The 23744-nt window shown below is 33.5% G+C and overlaps 1 protein-coding gene across 19 annotated transcripts in view; it reads left to right on the forward strand.

Moving 5' to 3' along the window:
- LOC120422105 (TLD domain-containing protein 2) overlaps positions 1-23744 on the forward strand; it is a 418926-nt gene that overhangs the window by 338609 nt on the left and 56573 nt on the right. For 14 of the 19 annotated variants that reach the window (XM_052709791.1, XM_052709792.1, XM_052709789.1 and 11 more), the window contains 4 exons: positions 381-543; positions 611-758; positions 11301-11357; positions 11635-11712. In XM_052709791.1, coding sequence (XP_052565751.1) covers positions 381-543; positions 611-758; positions 11301-11357; positions 11635-11712 — 446 coding nt within the window. The remainder of the gene's footprint in view (positions 1-380; positions 544-610; positions 759-11300; positions 11358-11634; positions 11713-23744) is intronic. The other 5 variants (XM_039585461.2, XM_039585474.2, XM_039585473.2 and 2 more) reach the window with 1 other exon arrangement.

Genomic DNA, 23744 nt, shown 5'->3' on the forward strand with positions numbered 1-23744 from the left:
TATTCACTACTCCTCCAAAAAAAAAATGCTTGTTTATTTCTTGATGTCCTCTCAACACTTCTAAACCTTTGTTGATTCTTGCAATATCGCAAACGATTATTCGGTTGTGAATTTTTTAAACCTGTTTCTAAATAAAAAATAAATAAAATAAAAACAATGTAAGTACTTATCATCTGGATGTCCTCGCCCCGTACTCATCATCACAACCGTGCCGCTTTGACCGTTGTTGCATCCCTCGTTTGACATTGCTCGATGTTGTACAGAACCGTTTACTTGTTGTTGATGTTCTTGTTGTCCACTCACACACCTTTTCACAAATCGGTGAACCATCCGCGCTCGTATCCGTTCAAGTTCTAACCTTTATTCCTCGTCGCCCACAGAGCTCATCCCGCGGCCGGCCCGCGCCTGTCCGGATCCACCGATGTACCTGCGGTTGCGCATGGGCCGCAAACAGGGCAAGAACACCCCGCTGCCGACCACGGTCATGTCGTACGGCAAGAACAAGCTCCGGCCCGAGTACTGGTTCAGCATCCCGAAGAACAAGTGAGTTGGGGATGGCACAATAACCGGTGTAGAAGTGGGTTGTAACGTCATTTGTGAACGCTTCTAGGGTGGACGAACTGTACCGGTTCCTGACCGCCTGGGTGCAGCACCTGTACGGCGAGCTGGACGAGAAGGCCATCAAGGAGCGCGGCTACGAGCTCATCCAGATCGACACCGAGTGGACCTCCAAGGGAGGTGCCGGCAGCCCGACCAAGGTTAGTTAAAAGACAAAAATACAAACAAAACCGACAAAAACGACAAAAACGACAAAAACGACAAAAACGTCAAAAACGACAAAAACGACACAAACGTCAAAAACGACAAAAACGACACAAACGACAAAAACGACAAAAACGACAAAAACGACAAAAACGACAAAAACGACAAAAACGACAAAAACGACAAAAACGACAAAAACGACAAAAACGACAAAAACGACAAAAACGACAAAAAACGACAAAAAACGACAAAAACGACAAAAACGACAAAAACGAAAAAAATTACAACAATTATAAAAATTACAAAAATTACAAAAATTACAAAAATTACAAAAATTACAAAAATTACAAAAATTACAAAAATTACAAAAATTACAAAAATTACAAAAATTACAAAAATTACAAAAATTACAAAAATTACAAAAATTACAAAAATTACAAAAATTACAAAAATTACAAAAAATACAAAAATTACAAAAATTACAAAAATTACAAAAATTACAAAAATTACAAAAATTACAAAAATTACAAAAATTACAAAAATTACAAAAATAACAAAAATTACAAAAATTACAAAACTTACAAAAATTACAAAAATTACAAAAATTACAAAAATTACAAAAATTACAAAAATTACAAAAATTACAAAAATTACAAAAATTACAAAAATTACAAAAATTACAAAAATTACAAAAATTACAAAAATTACAAAAATTACAAAAATTACAAAAATTACAAAAATTACAAAAATTACAAAAATTACAAAAATTACAAAAATTACAAAAATTACAAAAATTACAAAAATTACAAAAATTACAAAAATTACAAAAATTACAAAAATTACAAAAATTACAAAAATTACAAAAATTACAAAAATTACAAAAATTACAAAAATTACAAAAATTACAAAAATTACAAAAATTACAAAAATTACAAAAATTACAAAAATTACAAAAATTACAAAAATTACAAAAATTACAAAAATTACAAAAATTACAAAAATTACAAAAATTACAAAAATTACAAAAATTACAAAAATTACAAAAATTACAAAAAATACAAAAATTACAAAAATTACAAAAATTACAAAAATTACAAAAATTACAAAAATGACAAAAATGACAAAAATGACAAAAATGACAAAAATGACAAAAATGACAAAAATGACAAAAATGACAAAAATGACAAAAATGACAAAAATGACAAAAATGACAAAAATGACAAAAATGACAAAAATGACAAAAATGACAAAAATGACAAAAATGACAAAAATGACAAAAATGACAAAAATGACAAAAATGACAAAAATGACAAAAATGACAAAAATGACAAAAATGACAAAAATGACAAAAATGACAAAAATGACAAAAATGACAAAAATGACAAAAATTACAAAAATGACAAAAATGACAAAAATGACAAAAATGACAAAAATGACAAAAATTACAAAAATTACAAAAATTACAAAAATTACAAAAATTACAAAAATTACAAAAATTACAAAAATTACAAAAATTACAAAAATTACAAAAATTACAAAAATTACAAAAATTACAAAAATTACAAAAATTACAAAAATTACAAAAATTACAAAAATTACAAAAATTACAAAAATTACAAAAATTACAAAAATTACAAAAATTACAAAAATTACAAAAATTACAAAAAATACAAAAATTACAAAAATTACAAAAATTACAAAAATTACAAAAATTACAAAAATTACAAAAATTACAAAAATTACAAAAATTACAAAAATTACAAAAATTACAAAAATTACAAAAATTACAAAAATTACAAAAATTACAAAAATTACAAAAATTACAAAAATTACAAAAATTACAAAAATTACAAAAATTACAAAAATTACAAAAATTACAAAAATTACAAAAATTACAAAAATTACAAAAATTACAAAAATTACAAAAATTACAAAAATTACAAAAATTACAAAAATTACAAAAATTACAAAAATTACAAAAATTACAAAAATTACAAAAATTACAAAAATTACAAAAATTACAAAAATTACAAACATTACAAAAATTACAAAAGCTACAAAAATTACAAAAATTACAAAAATTACAAAAATTACAAAAATTACAAAAATTACAAAAATTACAAAAATTACAAAAATTACAAAAATTACAAAAATTACAAAAATTACAAAAATTACAAAAATTACAAAAATTACAAAAATTACAAAAATTACAAAAATTACAAAAATTACAAAAATTACAAAAATTACAAAAATTACAAAAATTACAAAAATTACAAAAATTACAAAAATTACAAAAATTACAAAAAATACAAAAATTACAAAAATTACAAAAATTACAAAAATTACAAAAATTACAAAAATTACAAAAATTACAAAAATTACAAAAATTACAAAAATTACAAAAATTACAAAAATTACAAAAATTACAAAAATTACAAAAATTACAAAAATTACAAAAATTTCAAAAATTACAAAAATTTTAAAAATTACAAAATTTTTAAAAATTACAGAAATTACAAAAATGACAAAAATGACAAAAATGACAAAAATGACAAAAATGACAAAAATGACAAAAATGACAAAAATGACAAAAATGACAAAAATGACAAAAATGACAAAAATGACAAAAATGACAAAAATGACAAAAATAACAAAAATGACAAAAATGACAAAAATGACAAAAATGACAAAAATGACAAAAATGACAAAAATGACAAAAATGACAAAAATGACAAAAATGACAAAAATGACAAAAATGACAAAAATGACAAAAATGACAAAAATGACAAAAATGACAAAAATGACAAAAATGACAAAAATGACAAAAATGACAAAAATGACAAAAATGACAAAAATGACAAAAATGACAAAAATGACAAAAATGACAAAAATGACAAAAATTACAAAAATTACAAAAATTACAAAAATTACAAAAATTACAAAAATTACAAAAATTACAAAAATGACAAAAATGACAAAAATGACAAAAATGACAAAAATGACAAAAATGACAAAAATGACAAAAATGACAAAAATGACAAAAATGACAAAAATGACAAAAATGACAAAAATGACAAAAATGACAAAAATGACAAAAATGACAAAAATGACAAAAATGACAAAAATGACAAAAATGACAAAAATGACAAAAATGACAAAAATGACAAAAATGACAAAAATGACAAAAATGACAAAAATGACAAAAATGACAAAAATGACAAAAATGACAAAAATGACAAAAATGACAAAAATGACAAAAATGACAAAAATGACAAAAATGACAAAAATGACAAAAATGACAAAAATGACAAATATGACAAATATGACAAAAATGACAAAAATGACAAAAATGACAAAAATGACAAAAATGACAAAAATGACAAAAATGACAAAAATGACAAAAATGACAAAAATGACAAAAATGACAAAAATGACAAAAATGACAAAAATGACAAAAATGACAAAAATGACAAAAATGACAAAAATGACAAAAATGACAAAAATGACAAAAATTACAAAAATTACAAAAATTACAAAAATTACAAAAATTACAAAAATTACAAAAATTACAAAAATTACAAAAATTACAAAAATTACAAAAATTACAAAAATTACAAAAATTACAAAAATTACAAAAATTACAAAAATTACAAAAATTACAAAAATTACAAAAATTACAAAAATTACAAAAATTACAAAAATTACAAAAATTACAAAAATTACAAAAATTACAAAAATTACAAAAATTACAAAAATTACAAAAATTACAAAAATTACAAAAATTACAAAAATTACAAAAATTACAAAAATTACAAAAATTACAAAAATTACAAAAATTACAATAATTACAAAAATTACAAAAATTACAAAAATTACAAAAATTACAAAAATTACAAAAATTACAAAAATTACAAAAATTACAAAAATTACAAAAATTACAAAAATTACAAAAATTACAAAAATTACAAAAATTACAAAAATTACAAAAATTACAAAAATTACAAAAATTACAAAAATTACAAAAATTACAAAAATTACAAAAATTACAAAAATTACAAAAATTACAAAAATTACAAAAATTACAAAAATTACAAAAATTACAAAAATTACAAAAAATACAAAAATTACAAAAATTACAAAAATTACAAAAATCACAAAAATGACGCAAATGACACAAATGACACAAATGACACAAATGACAAAAAAGAACAAATTCGACGAAAACTACGAAAATGAAAAAATGTCAAAAATGACAAAAACGACAAAAACGACGAAAACTACGAAAACGACAAACGACACAAAAGACAAAATAGACAAAAACGACAAAAATGAAAACTATGAAAAAAAAAAACGACAAACTACATAAAAACAAACGCTTAAAACGACGAAAAAGACAAAAACGACAAAAAAACAGTGTCTTGCGAACCTTCGTGGTGAACGGACACTAGAGCTGCGGTATTTTTTACTACCTAAGCTCAGAGTTATTTCAAACAAAATTCACAGTCTTTTTAAAGACTACCTGAGTTACTTTCCAAAATTCTAAACAGTCTTTTCAAGACTAACCCCACCTGAAATTTTGTTGTATTTTACAAACGAAGCCATCTTTTTAAGAGAACTTTGCTTGCAAAATGCGTCAAAACAAAGGTAAACGCAAATCTTCTGAAGATTTGGTCGTTACGTCGGTGAAGCGTTTGAACGCTAAATCGGCTAACGGAAACAGAAAAAGAAAACAGCCTCTTCTGAGGTCTGATTCTGATTCTGAATGTGAGGTCAATCCTCCAATTCCATTGGCAAACAGTTTCGGTGTTTTATCCGAAACTGTTGACAAGGATCCTTCTCCTCGTACTGTGCCTTCTGCCGTCGAGAAACGAGTAAAGGCTCCACCAATTGTAGTGACTTCCGTCTCCGATTTGGCCAGCTTTCGAACGCAACTGAAGAATTGCAAGGAAACTTGCAATTTGAAGGTTTCGTTTCAGCTTGGCCGAAGAGGAGAATGTCGCTTGTTGACGGAATCTTTACAAGATCACCAAACTTTTGTTGGTTATTTGAAAAACCACAAACACAATTTCTACACGTATGAGACCAAGAATGCTCGTCCATTCAAGGCGGTCCTGAAAGGTCTCTCCAACGACTTGTCGGTGGATGAGATCAAAAACGAACTTAAGGTGTTGCTTGGCTTTGCCCCATCCCAAGTAATACCAATGAAGAAAAAATCAAACGGGAATATTTCTCGCTTTGGTTTGACTTCACAATTTTATCTGATTCATTTCAACAGAAATGAAATCAACAATTTGAAACTTTTGGACAAAGTTCAGTTTTTGTTCCATGTACGGGTAAAGTGGGAGCATTTTAAGAAACATGGCGGTAATGGCCAGAATCTGACCCAGTGCCGGCGTTGCCAGGCATTCGGTCACGGTACTGATCATTGCGCCATGGTTCCAAAATGCATGGTTTGCGGGGATTCTTCTCACGACAAGGACAATTGTCCCGTGAAAGAAGTCACCCAATTTAAATGTGCAAATTGTGGTGGAAATCACAAATCAAATTTCTGGGATTGCCCCATCAGAAAAAAGGTTTTGGATTCTCGTGCTAAGCATCAGCCGAAATCCAAACCGAAATTTTCTCAAAGTCAGGTTGTACCTGCATCTTTAAATCAAACGTTCGTGCTGTCTCACTCGAACAATACCCCTACCGTGGAAAAGTTAGGTAACACTAATGGTATTTCTTATGCCAACGTCGTTTCGGGTTCGGGTTCATCCACGAATTTTAAATCCTCTACCAATTTTCAAATTGGGCAGGTACCTCAAATTTCATTTGAAAATTTTTCTGCTGGCAACGCTTTGGGATCTTCTGATCTCGGCGATGTTACGTTTGAAAAAATGACTTTTTTGCAAAACTCACTGTTTGGTTTGATTCAAACAATGAGCAATGCTACATCCATGATGGAAGCAATCCAGATTGGATTAAAATTTGCGAATGATGTTGTTCTTACCCTGAAGTTTAATCATGGATCTAAGTAATTCCATCAATATTATGAATTTTAATGCTCGCTCTTTAAAAGCGAAAGAAAATGAATTTTTCAACTTTTTACGAGTTCATAACGTGCATGTTGCTGTTATAACCGAAACATTTTTAAAAACTGGCACTTATTTGAAAAGTGATCCAGATTACAAAGTTATAACCAATAACAGAATGAATCGAAATGGCGGTGGAGTTGCAATAGTTATCCACCGTAGTATGACTTATAGTACGTTACGTGACTTTAAGTTAAAAGTTATTGAAAGTTTGGGCATTGAACTTGAAACTTCTTTTGGGAAAATTATGATTGCAGCTGCATATTTGCCTTTCCAATGCACTGGGGAAAATAAAAATTATTTCAAAGGGGATTTGAATAAACTTACTCGGCATAGATCTCGATTTTTGATCATCGGTGATTTTAATGCCAAACACCAATCTTGGAATAATTCAAAAGTAAATTCCAATGGTAAAATTCTATTCAGAGATTGCACTTCTGGTCTTTATTCGGTTTTATACCCGAATGGGCCAACTTGCTTTTCTTCTGTTAGAAATCCATCAACAATTGATTTGGTTTTGACAAATCAAAGTCAGTATTGTGGTCCTTTAGTGACTCATGCTGATTTTGATTCTGATCACCTTCCAGTAACTTTTTCACTTTCTCATGAAGCAGTTACCAGACCCAATAGTTCTGTGTTTAATTACCACAAAGCTAATTGGGACAGGTATCAGCATCATATTGAGAATAATTTAAATCATGATTTTGTTTTAGAAACCAAAGCTGATATTGATTCAGCCTTGGAATCTTTAACTAATGCAATTTTGGATGCTAGGAATATTGCTATTCCTAAAGTCCAAGTCAAATTTGATTCTCCCATTATTGATGACGATCTTCAGCTTCTGATTCGTCTGAAAAATGTTCGCAGAAGACAGTATCAACGTTCTCGTGATCCTGCACTGAAGCGAATTCAAAAAGATTTGCAAAAGGTTATTGACCACAGATTCACTCTCCTGCGAAATGAAAAGTTCGCAAGAGATGTCGAACAAATTAAACCTTATTCCAAACCATTTTGGAAACTTTCAAAGGTTCTTAAGAAACCTCAAAAACCAATCCCTTCTTTAAAAGATGGTGATAATATTCTATTAACTAATGGGGAGAAAGCTCAAAAACTTGCTCAGCAGTTTGAGAGTGCTCATAATTTCAACTTAAATGTTTTGAGTCCTATTGAAGATCAAATTTCAATAGAATTTCAGAATATTGTTGATCAAGAATTTTCATCAGATGAAGTTTTTAATACGGATCTGAATGAAATAAAATCTATTATCAAAAAATTTAAAAATATGAAAGCCCCTGGTGAGGATGGCATTTTTTACATTTTAATTAAAAAATTACCTGAAGCAACTTTAAGTAGCTTGGTCAAAATTTGCAACAAATGTTTTGATTTGGCATACTTTCCCAGTAGTTGGAAAAATGCCAAAGTAGTTCCGATTTTGAAACCGGATAAAAATCCTGCTGAAGCCTCAAGCTATCGGCCCATTAGTTTGCTTTCATCTATTAGTAAATTATTCGAAAGAATAATTCTTAATAGAATGATGACGCACATTAATGAAAATTCAATTTTCGCTGATGAGCAGTTTGGATTTCGCCTTGGGCATTCAACTACTCATCAGTTGTTGAGAGTTTCAAATTTAATTCGAAGCAACAAATCTGAGGGTTATTCTACTGGCGCTGCTCTTCTAGACATAGAAAAAGCATTTGACAGTGTTTGGCATAAAGGTTTGATTGCGAAATTAAAAAGGTTTAATTTTCCGATTTATATCGTGAAAATTATCCAAAATTATTTGACGGATCGTACTCTGCAGGTATGTTATCAGAATAGCAAATCTGATCAACTACCTGTACGTGCCGGCGTCCCTCAAGGAAGTATTTTGGGTCCAATTTTATACAATATTTTTACTTCTGACTTGCCTGATTTGCCCCCAGGATGTCAGAAATCACTTTTTGCTGATGATACAAGCATCTCCGCCAAAGGTAGAAGCCTTCGTGTCATCACAAGAAGATTACAAAAAAGCTTGGATATTTTCAATTCTTATTTGAAAGAATGGAAAATTACTCCAAATGCTGCAAAAACTCAACTGATTATTTTCCCTCACAAACCAAGGGCTGATTTTCTTAAACCAAAAAGTCATCACATTATAAAGATGAATGAGGTAAATTTAAAGTGGGAGGATAAAGTGAAATATCTTGGACTTGCTTTTGACAAAAACCTGACTTACAAGGATCACATTGAAAGTATCCAGGTTAAATGTAACAAATATATTAAATGTTTGTATCCACTTATAAACAGGAATTCTAGACTTTGTCTCAAGAATAAACTGTTAATTTATAAACAAATTTTCAGACCTGCCATGCTTTATGCTGTGCCGATCTGGACAAGCTGTTGCTTAACCAGGAAGAAAAAACTTCAGAGGATTCAGAACAAAATTCTGAAAATGATTCTGAAACTTCCTCCCTGGTTCAGCACCAGTGAACTTCATCAATTAGCCGAAGTTGACACTTTGGATGTTATGTCCAATAAGATAATTGATGCATTTCGACAAAAATCATTGCAGTCTTCAGCTGCATTGATCCGCTCTTTATATAGTTTATAAGTTAGTTTTAAGGTATCCCTTTTCCCTTTTGTACATGTAGGACCTCCTACATTTGAAATCACTGAATAGCGAAAGCTACAATATTTCATGAATAAATGAAAGTTGCTAGTATTTAAAATTGAGGTGAAAAGTCATCGATTGTGATTGGACACTCAATAATATTTTAACTGAATGAATGTACATGGAAAAGAAAATCTGAATAAATATAAATTAAAAAAAAAAAAAAAAAAAAAAAAAAAAAAAAAAAAAAAAAAAAAACGACAAAAAAAAACGAAAAAGACAAAATGACAAAAGCGACTAAAAACTACAAAACGATAAAAACGAAAAAAAAACACAAAACGACAAAAACGACAAAACGATAAAGACAATAAAAAGTCAAAGTAGTTATGTCACAGACATAACCGGAATGGCGTAGACTACGTAAAGTTAAGATGTGTGGGTTTGGTGAGAATCAAATCGGGTAGCAAGTTTCGACTTTCGACATTTTCGAAAAAATGAAATTTTCAATATGATTAAAAAGACTAATAAATTTTTAGCATTTCTAAGCATGAATCAATACATAATTATTGATTTTGAAGGTAAACGAGAGCAAAAGATGATAAAACCCATATTTGCCTCCCGCGGTGGGCTTGTTTCGGTGGCAAATTTGCTACCCTAGCAGTGGCGATGACGGAGTTTTTTCAAGGTGGCAAATTTGATCTCGGTATTTATAAGCCGGATGCAAAATTTGATTTGCACTCCAGCGTTGCAGATGCCCTGAGGGCACAAGCACTAACAATTGGGAATTGATTGCGTTTATTGGATGAATTTTTGCAAGAATGCTAAGAACAGAATGGGGGGAGGGCAGAGGGGTTGGGGGCGAGAGCATTCCGTCGCCCCCGAAGACCAAAATTTGTTCCTGAAATTTAAATTGAAATTTTTACAGTTCGCTGCCTCGTCCCGGGGATGAGGGCAACTCTTTCAACAGTTTGGAATTGAATACGACGTAACTCTTTCAGAAGCGCTCGTCGCGAATGTGACGAGCTAGTTGGATGTCCACAACCATGGCTTGACCCACGAGAGGCTTTTTGGCAGAAGGCAGCAGGCGCGCGCCTCATCTTGTTGATGCCTCGTCCCGGGTGGGACGAGAGACGAGGAGTGAAGCAACTCCGAAGAGTTGGGAAGTCTTCACCCCCTACCACGAAAGATTCAAAAGGTCCGGCCATCGAGAGGCAACTGGCTGAAGGTGACGACGAGAAGGCGATGCGCACTTCTTTTCCAGTCCTGGTCCCTCTCTCCTGCTGCTGCTCTGGGCTGAGCTTTGCTGCTGCTGCTGCCGGTCCGACGTCTGAGACGTGAATGATAGAATGGGCAGAGCGCGCGTTCTTATATATGATTTCGGTCCGCTACTTCCCCTCCTTTTTCGCGACCGACACTCGGTCGCGTTGCTTGGATGATTTTCCCCTCAAAATAGGTACTTGACATTCCCGTCCGTGAGTGGGAAGCGCTCATTTTGCTTGCAAAATCTCTGCATTTTGAAAACATTTTAAAACATTCAATTGTTTCAACAGTTAAACTATTTTGCCAACAATGAAAGTTTTATAGCAAATTGCTGAATAATTTTCGAATCGAATGGAACCAAAATCGTGCCGATTCGATTTGAGGGAAGGAAGATATAAGCGATTGACGGATGACGCAATATTCCAGGGCCTTCGGCCCGGGTTTTTTGGAATGGCACCCCAGTACCTTCAACAAAGACGTAAGTCTACGTCAAAACTGTAAAAATTACCAAACTTCATAAAGACAAACGATTAAAACAACAAATCACTATATAATTTTAAATGCTTTTTATTTTAATTTAATTTTTAAACTTATTTTGTGATTCTTTCCAGGAGGGTCGCTCTGCCAGCGAAGGCGAAATCACCGAGTACACTCGTGAATCCTGGGAGGTAAGTGCATTGCTACTAGCTGATAAGATTTGCTTTATTTGAAAACATATTATTCCCATCGATCGCAACGCGCGACTCAACGCGATTCTCCCCAATCGATCCCGATGACAATGTTGATACTTAAATACTAACATCATCCTATCTATTTTTCCATCGCGTATTTGTGTGCGTGTGTGCGCGCTATGATTCCTAACAAAATCCTTCGTTTGTGTGAATCACTACTACCAACACACACCCATCTCACCACTTTCGTGACATTCCGCGTGATTCCGTGCAGCTGCTGAAGGCACCGTTTGTCAAAACTTACAATATTATCAAAAGCCAGACCGGATCCAACGATTTGGATGGTTGTGAGGTTAGAATCTTTCAGCAAACAATAGCCAACTATTATTATTCTCTGTACGAACACAGCTAGCGCGCGTGCACAAAAAAAATACACACACACCCTTGAATATTTTACCACTACCACCTACTAGCTGCTGCCTCTCGTAATGTTTCTTGTAAAGCTCCCTGTCCTTTCTCTGTAATGATTATCCGTAGTATGTTCTGGATATGAGGAATGTCTAGCTGTACTTTGTCTTGTTTGAGTTTTGAACGAACAACTTGCTACTTTTACGTAAACTAATTTTTAACAAACAAAAATCCTCCTTCATTACTGGTAGTGATCCTATTAGTGTGCTACTGACACACACACTTACACCTCGAATCTTTTAAATTATACACAGTTAGAAAAAACATTTTGAAAGCAAAACTTTTTCGTAGAAGAACCTGAATGATGTTGCGATGATACTTGTTCTAGAGATGCTCCTCATCCTTAACCTGTCTTTTCAGTTGATCTTTATTTCTATTCACTATAAGTTGCATTTTAAGATATCAAATGAAAGTTGATTAGTTCAATTTGATTGCACCGTATAGTACCGAACGCAGATCTCACAAGTTAGTTAGTATTGGCAATTTTGGTTCAAATTTTACGTTCTACACTCGTTTTGTTACAAATTTCCCTCAAAATTCCCGCATTACTCCGATTAGTTTGGATTGCTTAGCCTGTTAGTACCAACCACCGTAATCGTTGCGTAGGATTTGAAACAATTTCAAGTACCCAATTCGATTGCTTATTTAGAATTTTTGATTTATTTTGTAAACATTTTTTTCTTCTAAATTTTCCTCGGCTTCCGTTCTGTTTTGGCAACCAACTATTTTGTTTCGAAATCAGAGCCCTTTCCCCTCTCTCCACCAAAGGCACGCACGAAACTAGACAACAACAGATAAACTTCTTGTATAAAAACATATGTAAAAATACGCTATTATGATGTCAGACTTAAAAAAAGGAATCGAATCGTTCGACTGGGATTGTTTACCAACAAAAGTCTTATTCGTCTTATCTCCTCCAGTTCGATAGATTGTGTGATGTGTTTACATGGTCGTGGCTTATGTAATTACAATCTGGTGCAGTTATTTGGCGAAATCTGTGTTATTTGACTATTTTTACCGTTAAATGTTTCGGTCCGAAATCGCTTTATTCTGGGTCAAACAGTTGACATTCGTATCACAAGTATTTTTTTTTTGTATTTGGATTATTACAAATGTAAACAATTAGTCATCGGAACAACACTGATATGGTTGTTATGTTTATACAGAAATTCCCTACGAAAACATCAGTACGATTCGAAAAAATAGTTCCTTAACCAAAATAATTAGTATGTATTTAATGTAATTATTAAAAAATTAGAACCTTTCTGAAGACAAATTTGCCTTAAATAAATTTTACCAGGCTTTTTCATCTCTTAAATAAACAAAATTCAATTCACGGTTGAGCTCGTACTCCGCTGAAAAGAGTGGGATGCTGCTGCTCCTCGAGGTAGGCCTTAGCCGCGCAACGCATCCGCGGTAATTACCGGTATGGTTACCATCACAGTTGGCACACTTAATGCGCGCCTTGATTTGCTCTGCCATGTCCCCCAAGTACGCCTTGCACACTTTTCCGAGAGGTGTGTTTCACCGCACTGCATGCATCTGTTTCACGACCCGTTGTCCTGCAGGACTACACAGCAAAAAAAGTTGAATTTTGGAATGTTGAAAATTTGGTAGGTTGAATATTATCTCTTTTTTGAGTAATATTACCTAAAAAAATTTTAAAAACGAGAACCTGATAAATATTCACCAGAAACTGATGAAAATTCACCAGTTTCTGATGTAATTATTGACACAAAATCTGTCACCATTTTCTGATGAATATTAGCATCATTTTTTCCTGTGTACCTTAACAGCGGTCTTCTCAATTGGATCGATTGTGTAGAACTTGGAGTTGCTACGCTTCAGTTCTTTTACCACTAGTTCGAAATGTTAAAAATGTGTAATTTTGCATTTTTTGTATTTTTTGGTATAATGACACTTTTTCAGTCCAAGTTTAGGGAAAATTACATCATAAAAGAGGTAATATTCAACCTACCAAAATTAAATCTTCCAAAATTACACAATTTTTTACTTTGTTTCAATCTTCATTGACTTGGCAATCAATGTCGCAAAATTAAGTAGAAATTGGATTTTTCAAGCTCGAGAAAATGCCGAAATTTCCATGCAAATTCCCCCTTATTCTCGAGCTTGGGAGTTAAGGTGTTAATGATGTAACACTTTTCATTAATCATTTGAATTTAAATGCGATTTGATGTAAATATCTTAATTTAAAAATGATAAATTTTCAGTGGATACACGAAAGGTACCACCGAAACAAAATTTAAGTATTTTTCAATTTCCACTGTATTTCCATCTATTTGTGCCTGTTGAATCTGAAAAAGAACCCAGAATTGGGCCAAAGTGTCAACATTTTTATTTGTGGGTGTTTAGTACAGATACTCGATTATCTGAAGGCCTTGGCAAAATTTCACTTCGGAAGATCGAATCACGAAAAAACTTTTTTTTTTCGTTGTCTTATTGTTGTTTGTTGAGCTTTAGTATGACTCCTAGACTACTCTAAAGGGATTTAAAATTTTTAAATCCAAGATGGCGGCAAAAATGGCGATGATGAAATTTTGAAATAATGCGTTTTTAATTTTATAGGCAACCAACCATTCAAATTTGATTAAAATGGGGTCGCAAAACTCGAATTTGATGTTAAAAGTAAGAAAATAGAAAAATACGTATTTTTTCCCTTACAAACCTTCGGATAATCGAGACTTCAGATAATCAAGGCATCGGATAATCGAGTCTGGACTGTATTTTGATTTTTTAGGTTATTTTCTTTAATATCATGTCAACCCAAGTAACATTTTAGGCTTTATCAAAGCTGTCACAACCGCTATAAAACCTATCAGCCAAAACCAACATTAAAACCCCTTAGTCGTAACACACTCCCCAGAACCTTGATAAACCCCACTTAAAACACAAAAGGACCTCCGCAAAAGGTTGTTACGGCCTATTTATAAAACCTACATAGGAGTTCAAGGCTTTACAACTGAATCCTAACAACATCCGCAGGGCCTTGATAAAACCTTTGTTAAAACCTAGTCAGGAGTTATGGAAAAATGACATTTCATACGTCTTTAAACGTCTTATGCCAAATAGGTTTTATTTTGGCAAAAAATAAGTGTTCGTCTTGCCAAATGAAATTATGGAGATGGTTGTCAAAAATGGCGATGATAAATAATAGATATTAGAGGTAATCCAAATAATTTGAAAGCTTATTTCTCACAATTGATGGCTCAAATTCAGCTGCGGTTGAAATTTTATTGATAAATGTAGGGGAGATAGAGCCAAAAAATTCAACTCGCTTCATCAAAAATCAATATTTTGTAATCATAGTGTTTAATGTTAAAAAATATTTTATTGCAATTCTTTGAAAAAAATGTTCAAAATATTTTAAAACATCTATCGCTATATAAATCATACCAGAAATTCAGCATAAATGTGTGTTTTCATCAAATTTAAATCAAATTTTTCAGTTTTCTATTTTTTCAATCAAGATGGCGGTCAATCATATTCAATCAGAGCACGCGTCTAGCGCCATATTTATGCACTGCTATTTGGCCGCGATAAATGCTCTTTAAGGAGCTTATGGTTTTAAGTGAGCTTTTTACATGCCTAATGGCACTTGACAGCTACAACACCCTAGGTTTTAACAAAGCATGCGATAAAACCGTTTGGCATGGCTTTGCCATCTGGTTTTCAAGCCTCTGTTAAAACTTTCATAAAACCTTATTGAAAGCCAGTCGGCTTTTATTTCCACCCGGTTTTATGTCCGAGGCATAAAACCCTGTTAGAACCTATTAATTAGCTCTTGCTTGTTGGTTGCGGTGAATGCCCAAATAAAACTATAAGGCAATCAGGATGCTACAATAAACCCTTAATAAAACTTGGTGGTGGCTAGCTGGTTTAAAAATGTTACTTGGGAAGTCACCTGACAACAATTTATAAATTTACAAGCCTTACCCGACAAACTTCGTTCTGCCTTTTTTTCGTTTGTTGACGTTTTTAACTTTTTTGCTTATTCAGCCTCCTGTGATCAAAATTTTATTTTACGTAACTTTTCCCATACAATCTGCAGATTTTCCGGAATCGGTTCCAGAGTGGCCAAAGTTGTAACTTTTTAGCGTAAGAACCTTCCTTGGACTTATACGAACCCAACGCAACAAAGAGCACCTCGAGCCCACGTTCCGTGCTGAATTGATTCGCGTTCGAACAAAACCTTCGAAATTTTTTATATATTTATAAATTTATTAAACCGAATGAGACTCTTCTTGACACTGCTGTCAGGTCAGCAATTAAAACACTCACAATCAGAGGTCCTCTTTCCTTGGAAACTTCCGACCAAATTAGATACCTCCAGGCTTGCTTCGCTAATTGAACCGCACCGAATTCCTCACCTGCTTCTCAAACTCTTCAATGCTTGGATCGCCCTGGCGGGTTAGAGCTTTGAGCAGGATCGACAGTCGTGATTTCCGCCTGACACCAAGAATTGCCCCAACCCCCGTGTGATGAGGTCGTCCTGACCTTGTCCAGTGGTGGGGGGCACCAAGGGCGGCGGTAATGACAGACCCCAGGTATGACGCAGCTAATTATGTGATCATTGCTCCGTTATTTTTGAGGAATGCTTTTTTTTGTGGTTAGAGAAGGCAAGAAACAACAACAGATTTGACGGCTGTTGAAGGTCGGCGTGTCTGCGTGTGTGTTTATGCAAAAGAAGCTAATCCGACCAAATCAAGTGATGCTGGAACCAGTTATTAGGTGTCGAGTTGACGGCGAACGCCGACTTGAACTTGATCTTTGCGGTAAGCTCTTCCCGCGTTTGATTTCGTGTAGTGAGGAACAACACTTTGTCAACAAACGAGTGACGATTGTTACCCCGACAAGCGCTACTTTCAAGATCAACACTCCTCTCCGAAAAAGAACAGGTTTCTCTTTGTGGTCTCTATTCTTGACGCCCTGAACTCCCGACAGGGTCCCTCTGCCTCTCTAACATCTTCACCGTGTAATTAACATTCTTGCAAACAGGTTCCCCGTCGTCGTGCGGCTATTTTTAGCTCGCCCCCCACGTGACCACGCGGATCTGTTCCGCATGCCGGGCCCCAAACCGTTGACCCCCTTTTTTACGACCTTTTCCCGCAGCGCGCTTGATAATAACGCTGAAAAATTTATGCACCAACTAACTATCCATGAACTACAGCAACGCTGCTGCCGTTGACTGAATTTGCGAGCGAACCTGTCGTCATTGCGAGCACAGCCTTCAAAGGTGAGCCGGTTTGGTCACCATTACGGACTTTGTTGTTGGTGTCGTTTTTTGCGACGACGATCCTTTTCCGCAACTCTTGCGGACCGAGACGTGCCTCTTCACTGCGTTCTTCAGACGTGGCCAAATTTGATCGTAAAAATGAAAGTAGTTCGTCCTTGGAGGTTGCGGTGACCTGCGCAAATTCCCCAGTTTGGTCGAATGAAGAGTTGATCGAATCCCGCATTGACCGTGGAAAATTCCACCACCCGGCTCAGCGATGATCTTTGACACGGCGGTTCTAATCAGCAGAACGAGACACCATGTTCCGCGGATTAAGTATACTCTCCTGCAGAGTATCGCGCCCGCATGAGTAATCGAATGCAAGTCGAGCGAAACATAAACAAGCCAATGATGGTGGAAGTGAGTACACTCTTACGAGTTGATTACGGTGTGGTTGGGAGATAACCTCCTCCCCTGCTCGATTGATTGATTTTAATGTTTGCGAATCTTTCACTCGATTTGGTGATTTTCCCACAGACTCGGTGACGCATCGGTGACAAGCGTGTATAAATCATGAAAAAATCTTTGATTTTCATACGAAAAAAAAATGGAAATCATTTTCAAAATGAACTCTTCTTCATTCTATTCCACAGTGGTCCAGAACGCAAAATTAAGTGGAAAATGGATTTTCAGAAAAATGGTGAAGTTTTGGAGCTAACCTTCAAAAACCAGTTTTTTGAACGTAGCAATTCAGGGTTAAGTTTTAGGGAAAAGTATTGTTCTGTGCACTTTTAGAGCTTTTAAAAACGAACATTTTTATTTTATGTTAATTTTACATAGAAATCCAAAATATGATCAACAAAAAAAAAGCTCTAAAAGTGCTCAGAACAACACTTTTCCCTAAAACTTAACCGTGAATTGCTACGTTAAAAAAACTGTTTTTGAAGATAAAATTTTGGTATCTTCGACAAAGTTGCTTGGATTGGTGAGCCCAACAACTTTTTAGAAGACGAAAAAATTCCCAAAAATATTCCTGAAAAGTTAGATTTTCAAAATCACCCTCATCGTGAACCACCCTAATTTTGAACCAAACCAAAAGTTGCCCTTTTCCATTTGAGCAATTCTCTGAGATTTCGGTCATTCGACTTTTTTTGTATTTTTTAATCCGGCTGAAACTTTTTTGGTGCCTTCGGTATGCCAAAAGAAGCCATTTTGCATCATTAGTTCGTTCATATAATTTTCCATACAAATTTGGCAGCTGTCCATACAAAAATGATATGTGAAAATTCAAAAATCTGTATCTTTTGAAGGATTTTTTTTGATCGATTTGGTGTCTTCGGCAAAGTTGTAGGTATGGATATGCACTACACTGAAAAAAAAGATAACCGGTAAAAAAAATTTGTGATTTTTAATTTCACTTCTTGTCTCTAAAACTAGATTTGCAAAAAAACACTATTTTTATATTTTTTGATATGTTTTAGAGGTCATCAAATGCCAACTTTTCAGAAATTTCCAGAATGGACAAAAAATCTTTGACCGAGTTCTGATTTTTTGAATCAATACAATTTTTTTCAAAAAATCGAAATATTGGTCGCAAAAATTTTTCAATTTCATTTTTTGATATAAAATTGAATATACAATCAAAAAGTACTTCAATGAAATTTTGATAAAGTGCACAGTTTTCAAGTTATAGTAATTTTTAGGTTACTTTTTTGAAAATAGTCGCATTTTTTCATATTTTAAATAAGTGGCTATGTTTGCCCACCTTTGAAAAAAATAGTCCATATCCATACCTACAACTTTGCCGAAGACACCGAATCGATCAAAAAATTCCTTCAAAAGATACAGATTTTTTAATTTTCACATATCATTTTTGTATGGACAGCTGCCAAATTTGTATGGAAAATTATATGAACGAACTAATGATGCAAAATGGCTTCTTTTGGCATACCAAAGGCACCAAAAAAGTTTCAGCCAGATTAAAAAATACAAAAAATAAAATTAAAGAAAAAAGACCGATTCCGTAGAGAACTGCTCATTAGCAACAACTCTTCTGAAGACTTCAAAGCTCCAAAACTTCACAATTTTTTGTGAAAATCCATTTTCCACTTAATTTTGCGTTCTGGACCACTGTGCATTCGTGCTGCCTCGGTGATGTTTTGATTTGTTGCCATTAGTTGCTTAGATATCGACATAAGAAAATGGAGGGTTGTTTGGGTGAGGTTTAATAAACTTCAATTTTCCTGTTTCTTTTATTTTAAGCCGAGCTGTATCAACCAGACGTCCAATCTTCAAAGTCTCTTAGACAATTTCATGGCAAATTTTCTGAATTCACTATTTTAAAAAATCCAAAAACTGCAAATATTTCGCTGAAATCAAATTACATTTAAAATTTAGGTAAAAAAACGATTTTTTTCTAAAAATTATAACTCCGCGATACAATTTTAGACCATACTTCTCTATGACTCAAAAGTTGCGTATTTTTGTCCCCTAAAGCAAACTGGAAAATGTGTAATGCCGATTCTTAGTGTACGGACGCACTGTTTTGTCGATTAAATGAAAAAAAGCAAAAAAAGGTAAACAGAAAAATCACTTTTTTCGATATGAATTTTCAGCCAATATTGGGATGGAATCTACAAGAATATGATAGAATTTGCCATCAGCAACACAATTCACGCGTTTTTTCAGGAATTTATCGTTTAGACTGCGGAAAATTTGAAAATCAAAAACCCAAACAATGATTTGTTATGGGCTACCATTTGACAGCTAGTGCTTTTGTTGTGGGCTCTCATTTGACAACCGTGCTAATGTCGACTGTTGTCAGTTTGCTTTGGTCGGAATAGGGTTGCCATCCCCCGCCTAAAAATTTGCTGAATACACCAAATTGATCAGAAAATTCATTCAAAAGTTACAGATTTTCTAGTATTTACGTACAGTTTTTGTATGGACAGCTGTCAAAATTGTATGGAGAGCTTCTTTGGTCATTGGGAAGCCCCGATAAATTTTTAGCCAAATAAAAAAAAAAAAAATCCATTTCCGGGTTTTGTAGAGAATTGTTTATTAATTATTTTTCAACATTCCAAAGCGAACATGTGTCGCTAACCATGACTGCTAGAAAATAGAAAATGTGCTATTCTAATCAAGTCGCTTACCTGACTATTAGTTAAACGGATGATTTACCTTGATTACAATTACTCATCTCTAATTAAGATTATTTTTCTGTTTTTGTTTACTTGAGAAATTGTTTGATTTTGGACAAGAAAAATCCCCAAATTTTATCGAACTTGTCGAAATTTTGCGTACACGATTCTAATTGAAACTAAATGATTCATAAACAACCTAAAAACTGCTAACTGCAGAGTGAGCAATTCTCTACCAAAACCGGAAATGGATTTTATTTGTATTTTTTGATTTGGCTCAAACTTTGTGGGGGCCTTCCCTATGACCAAAGAAGCCATTTTGCATCATTAGTTTGTCCATATAAATTTCCATACAAATTTGGCAGCTGTTCATACAAAAATGGTACGTATATATTCGAAAATCTGTAACTTTTGAAGGAATTTTTTGATCAATTTGGTGTCTTCGGCAAAGTTGTAGGTATTGTTAAGGACTATTTAGAAAAAAATAGGTACACGGAAAAAAAAATTTCCCGATTTTTTTATTAACTTTTTTTTCACAAAAACTCAAATTCCCAAAATACGTATTTTTTGATTTTCGAGATTTTTTGAAATGTTTTAGGGGACAAAAATCCGCAACTTTTGAGCTATAGAGAAACATGGTCAAAAAATCTGCCGCCGAGTTATGATTTTTTGAAAAACTGGTGATTTTTGGAAAAAATCGAAATTTCATACATAAAATTTTTTTGACCTCATTTTTTAATGCAAAATTGAATTTGCAATCGAAAAGTACTTTACAGATTTTTTGATAAAGGGCTCCGTTTTCAAGATATAGCCACCGAAAGTTTGATTTCAGCGAAATATTTGCAGTTTTTCGATTTTTAAAAATAGTGACCATGAGTGACCATTTCTAAAAATATTTTTTTTGAAAAGTTCAGAAAATTTGCTATAAAATTGTCTAAGAGACATTGAAGATTGGACCTCTGGTTATTGAGATACAGCGGCTTAAAGAAAAAGAAACACGAAAATTGAAGTTTTCTAAGTCTCACCCAAACAGCCCACCATTTTCTAATGACGATATCTCAGCAATGAATGGTCCGATTTTCAATGTTAATACATGAAACATTCGTGAAATTTTCCGATCTTTTCGAAAAAAATATTTTGAAAAAAATTAAATCAATACTAGCATTTTTAATGGGCATAATATTCAAAGTTTGGCCCTTTTAAAATGTTAGTCTTGATTTAATTTTTTTCAAAATATTTTTTTCGAAAAGATCGGAAAATTTCACGAATGTTTCATGTATTAACATTGAAAATCGGACCATTAATTGCTGAGATATCGTCATTAGAAAATGGTGGGCTGTTTGGGTGAGACTTAGAAAACTTCAATTTTCGTGTTTCTTTTTCTTTAAGCCGCTGTATCTCAGCAACCAGAGGTCCAATCTTCAATGTCTCTTAGACAATTTTATAGCAAATTTTCTGAACTTTTCAAAAAAAATATTTTTAGAAATGGTCACTCATGGTCACTATTTTTAAAAATTGAAAAACTGCAAATATTTCGCTAAAATACTTTTCGATTGCAAATTCAATTTTGCATTAAAAAATGAGGTCAAAAAAATTTTATGTATGAAATTTCGATTTTTTCCAAAAATCACCAGTTTTTCAAAAAATCATAACTCGGCGCCAGATTTTTTGACCATGTTTCTCTATAGCTCAAAAGTTGCGGATTTTTGTCCCCCAAAACATATCAAAAAATCTCGAAAATCAAAAAATACGTATTTTGGGAATTTGAGTTTTTGTGAAAAAAAAGTTAATAAAAAAATCGGGAAATTTTTTTTTCCGTGTACCTATTTTTTTCTTAATAGTCCTTAACAATACCTACAACTTTGCCGAAGACACCAAATTGATCAAAAAATTCCTTCAAAAGTTACAGATTTTCGAATATATACGTACCATTTTTGTATGAACAGCTGCCAAATTTGTATGGAAATTTATATGGACAAACTAATGATGCAAAATGGCTTCTTTGGTCATAGGGAAGGCCCCCACAAAGTTTGAGCCAAATCAAAAAATACAAAAAATAAAAATGGTCGAAATCGGCCGGTTTTGTAGAGAATTGCTCAGAGTTACCCAACAAGTCTAGACATTGCTTTCGATTTTGATTTTATCTTAACTATGTTACCGATTTAAGTACTGATAAAAGTGCGTGGTATCCCGGTCTGAGTCAGACTCGTGCCACTCGGACAATCGGTTTTTATCAAACAACTTGTGTGGGTTTTTTATTAAATATTAATCCGGAGCAGGACTTGCTACCTGTGCCCCTTAAACTCAATTTATTGCTGTTTTGACTGCCTCTGGATTAATGGAATCAAAACAATTCATAAAAATGTCGTCAACTTTCTCGTTATCAAGTTTGCATGTCGACGCTGTCGTGCAAACTTGTCGTACGTCGCTTTTTGACATTCCGTTTGATTGAGTGGCAGTGCGTGGCCGAATGGTTACGCTGTCCGCTTTGTAAGCGGATGATTTTGGGTTCGATTCCCATCTGCTCCAACCTTCCATCGGATGAGGAAGTAAAATGTCGGTCCCGGCCTTGGTTGTTAGGCCGTTAAGTCATTCCAGGTGTAGGAGTCGTCTCCATGCCATAAGTACAAACAACACACCAAACCAAGCCTACTCCGGTGGAATTGCTGGCGGCGGTTGGACTCGCAATCCAAAGGTCGTCAGTTCAAACACTGAGGTGGAAGGTTCCTTGGAGTAGAAAGAGGTTCGAGTGCTCTCCCCATTCAAGCCTTCGGACTTCTATGTTCGAGCAGAAACTTGCAATAGAGACCACAAAAGACCCGGGGGTCGTTAATGTGGATGGTTTGATTTGATTGATGTTTGACCTTGAATAAACAAAAAAAAATGAGAATGCAATGTAAACAATAACAAACCCGTTTTGTTTGGTTGACCATTCTGTGCATTGTCCCGAAGTTTGATTGAATTCGGTTGCCGGAGTCCAGAGTTATGATTAAAAATGTTTGCGGCAGTCGGGCATGTACGTGTGTCAAAAGCGTTCTGACCTGAAATCCCTTTGGCCAGTTGTCACACTTGAAGCAGTTTGCAGGGTGTGTCAAGATAGCACGATCCGATCAAAACTTCTTTCATTTGAAGAGTGACAAAAAGCACGTTTTTTGCGCTTTTTGTTGAATATCTCAGGATTGAAATCGAATTTTTGTGATTTATGACAGTCTCATGGAGAGGCATTGTTAGCTGCACAAAATTGCGTTCTTAACTTAATTTATCCCAAAGTGCACGTGCGACAAGATAGCACAATTACGACGAACTCGCCAAAACTCAAACAATCTGCGTCAAACCTTCATATTGCGTTGCAATCTATCGGAAAAGGGGCAAGCCTCTCGGAAATTAAAATTCTGCGCCTGCAGATTGCAAAATCGCGACCCGCTTCAAGAATTGACAATAACTTCATTGTAATCGTTTTTTTTTTCTTTACTAAACGATGAGGAGGGAGTGCATTGTAGTACTTGCTGTAGGTCCACTACAATGTGTTCCCGTGTTCATACC

This window comes from Culex pipiens, chromosome 3 (assembly GCF_016801865.2).
Source record: "Culex pipiens pallens isolate TS chromosome 3, TS_CPP_V2, whole genome shotgun sequence".
In the NCBI taxonomy this organism is placed as follows: domain Eukaryota; kingdom Metazoa; phylum Arthropoda; class Insecta; order Diptera; family Culicidae; genus Culex; species Culex pipiens.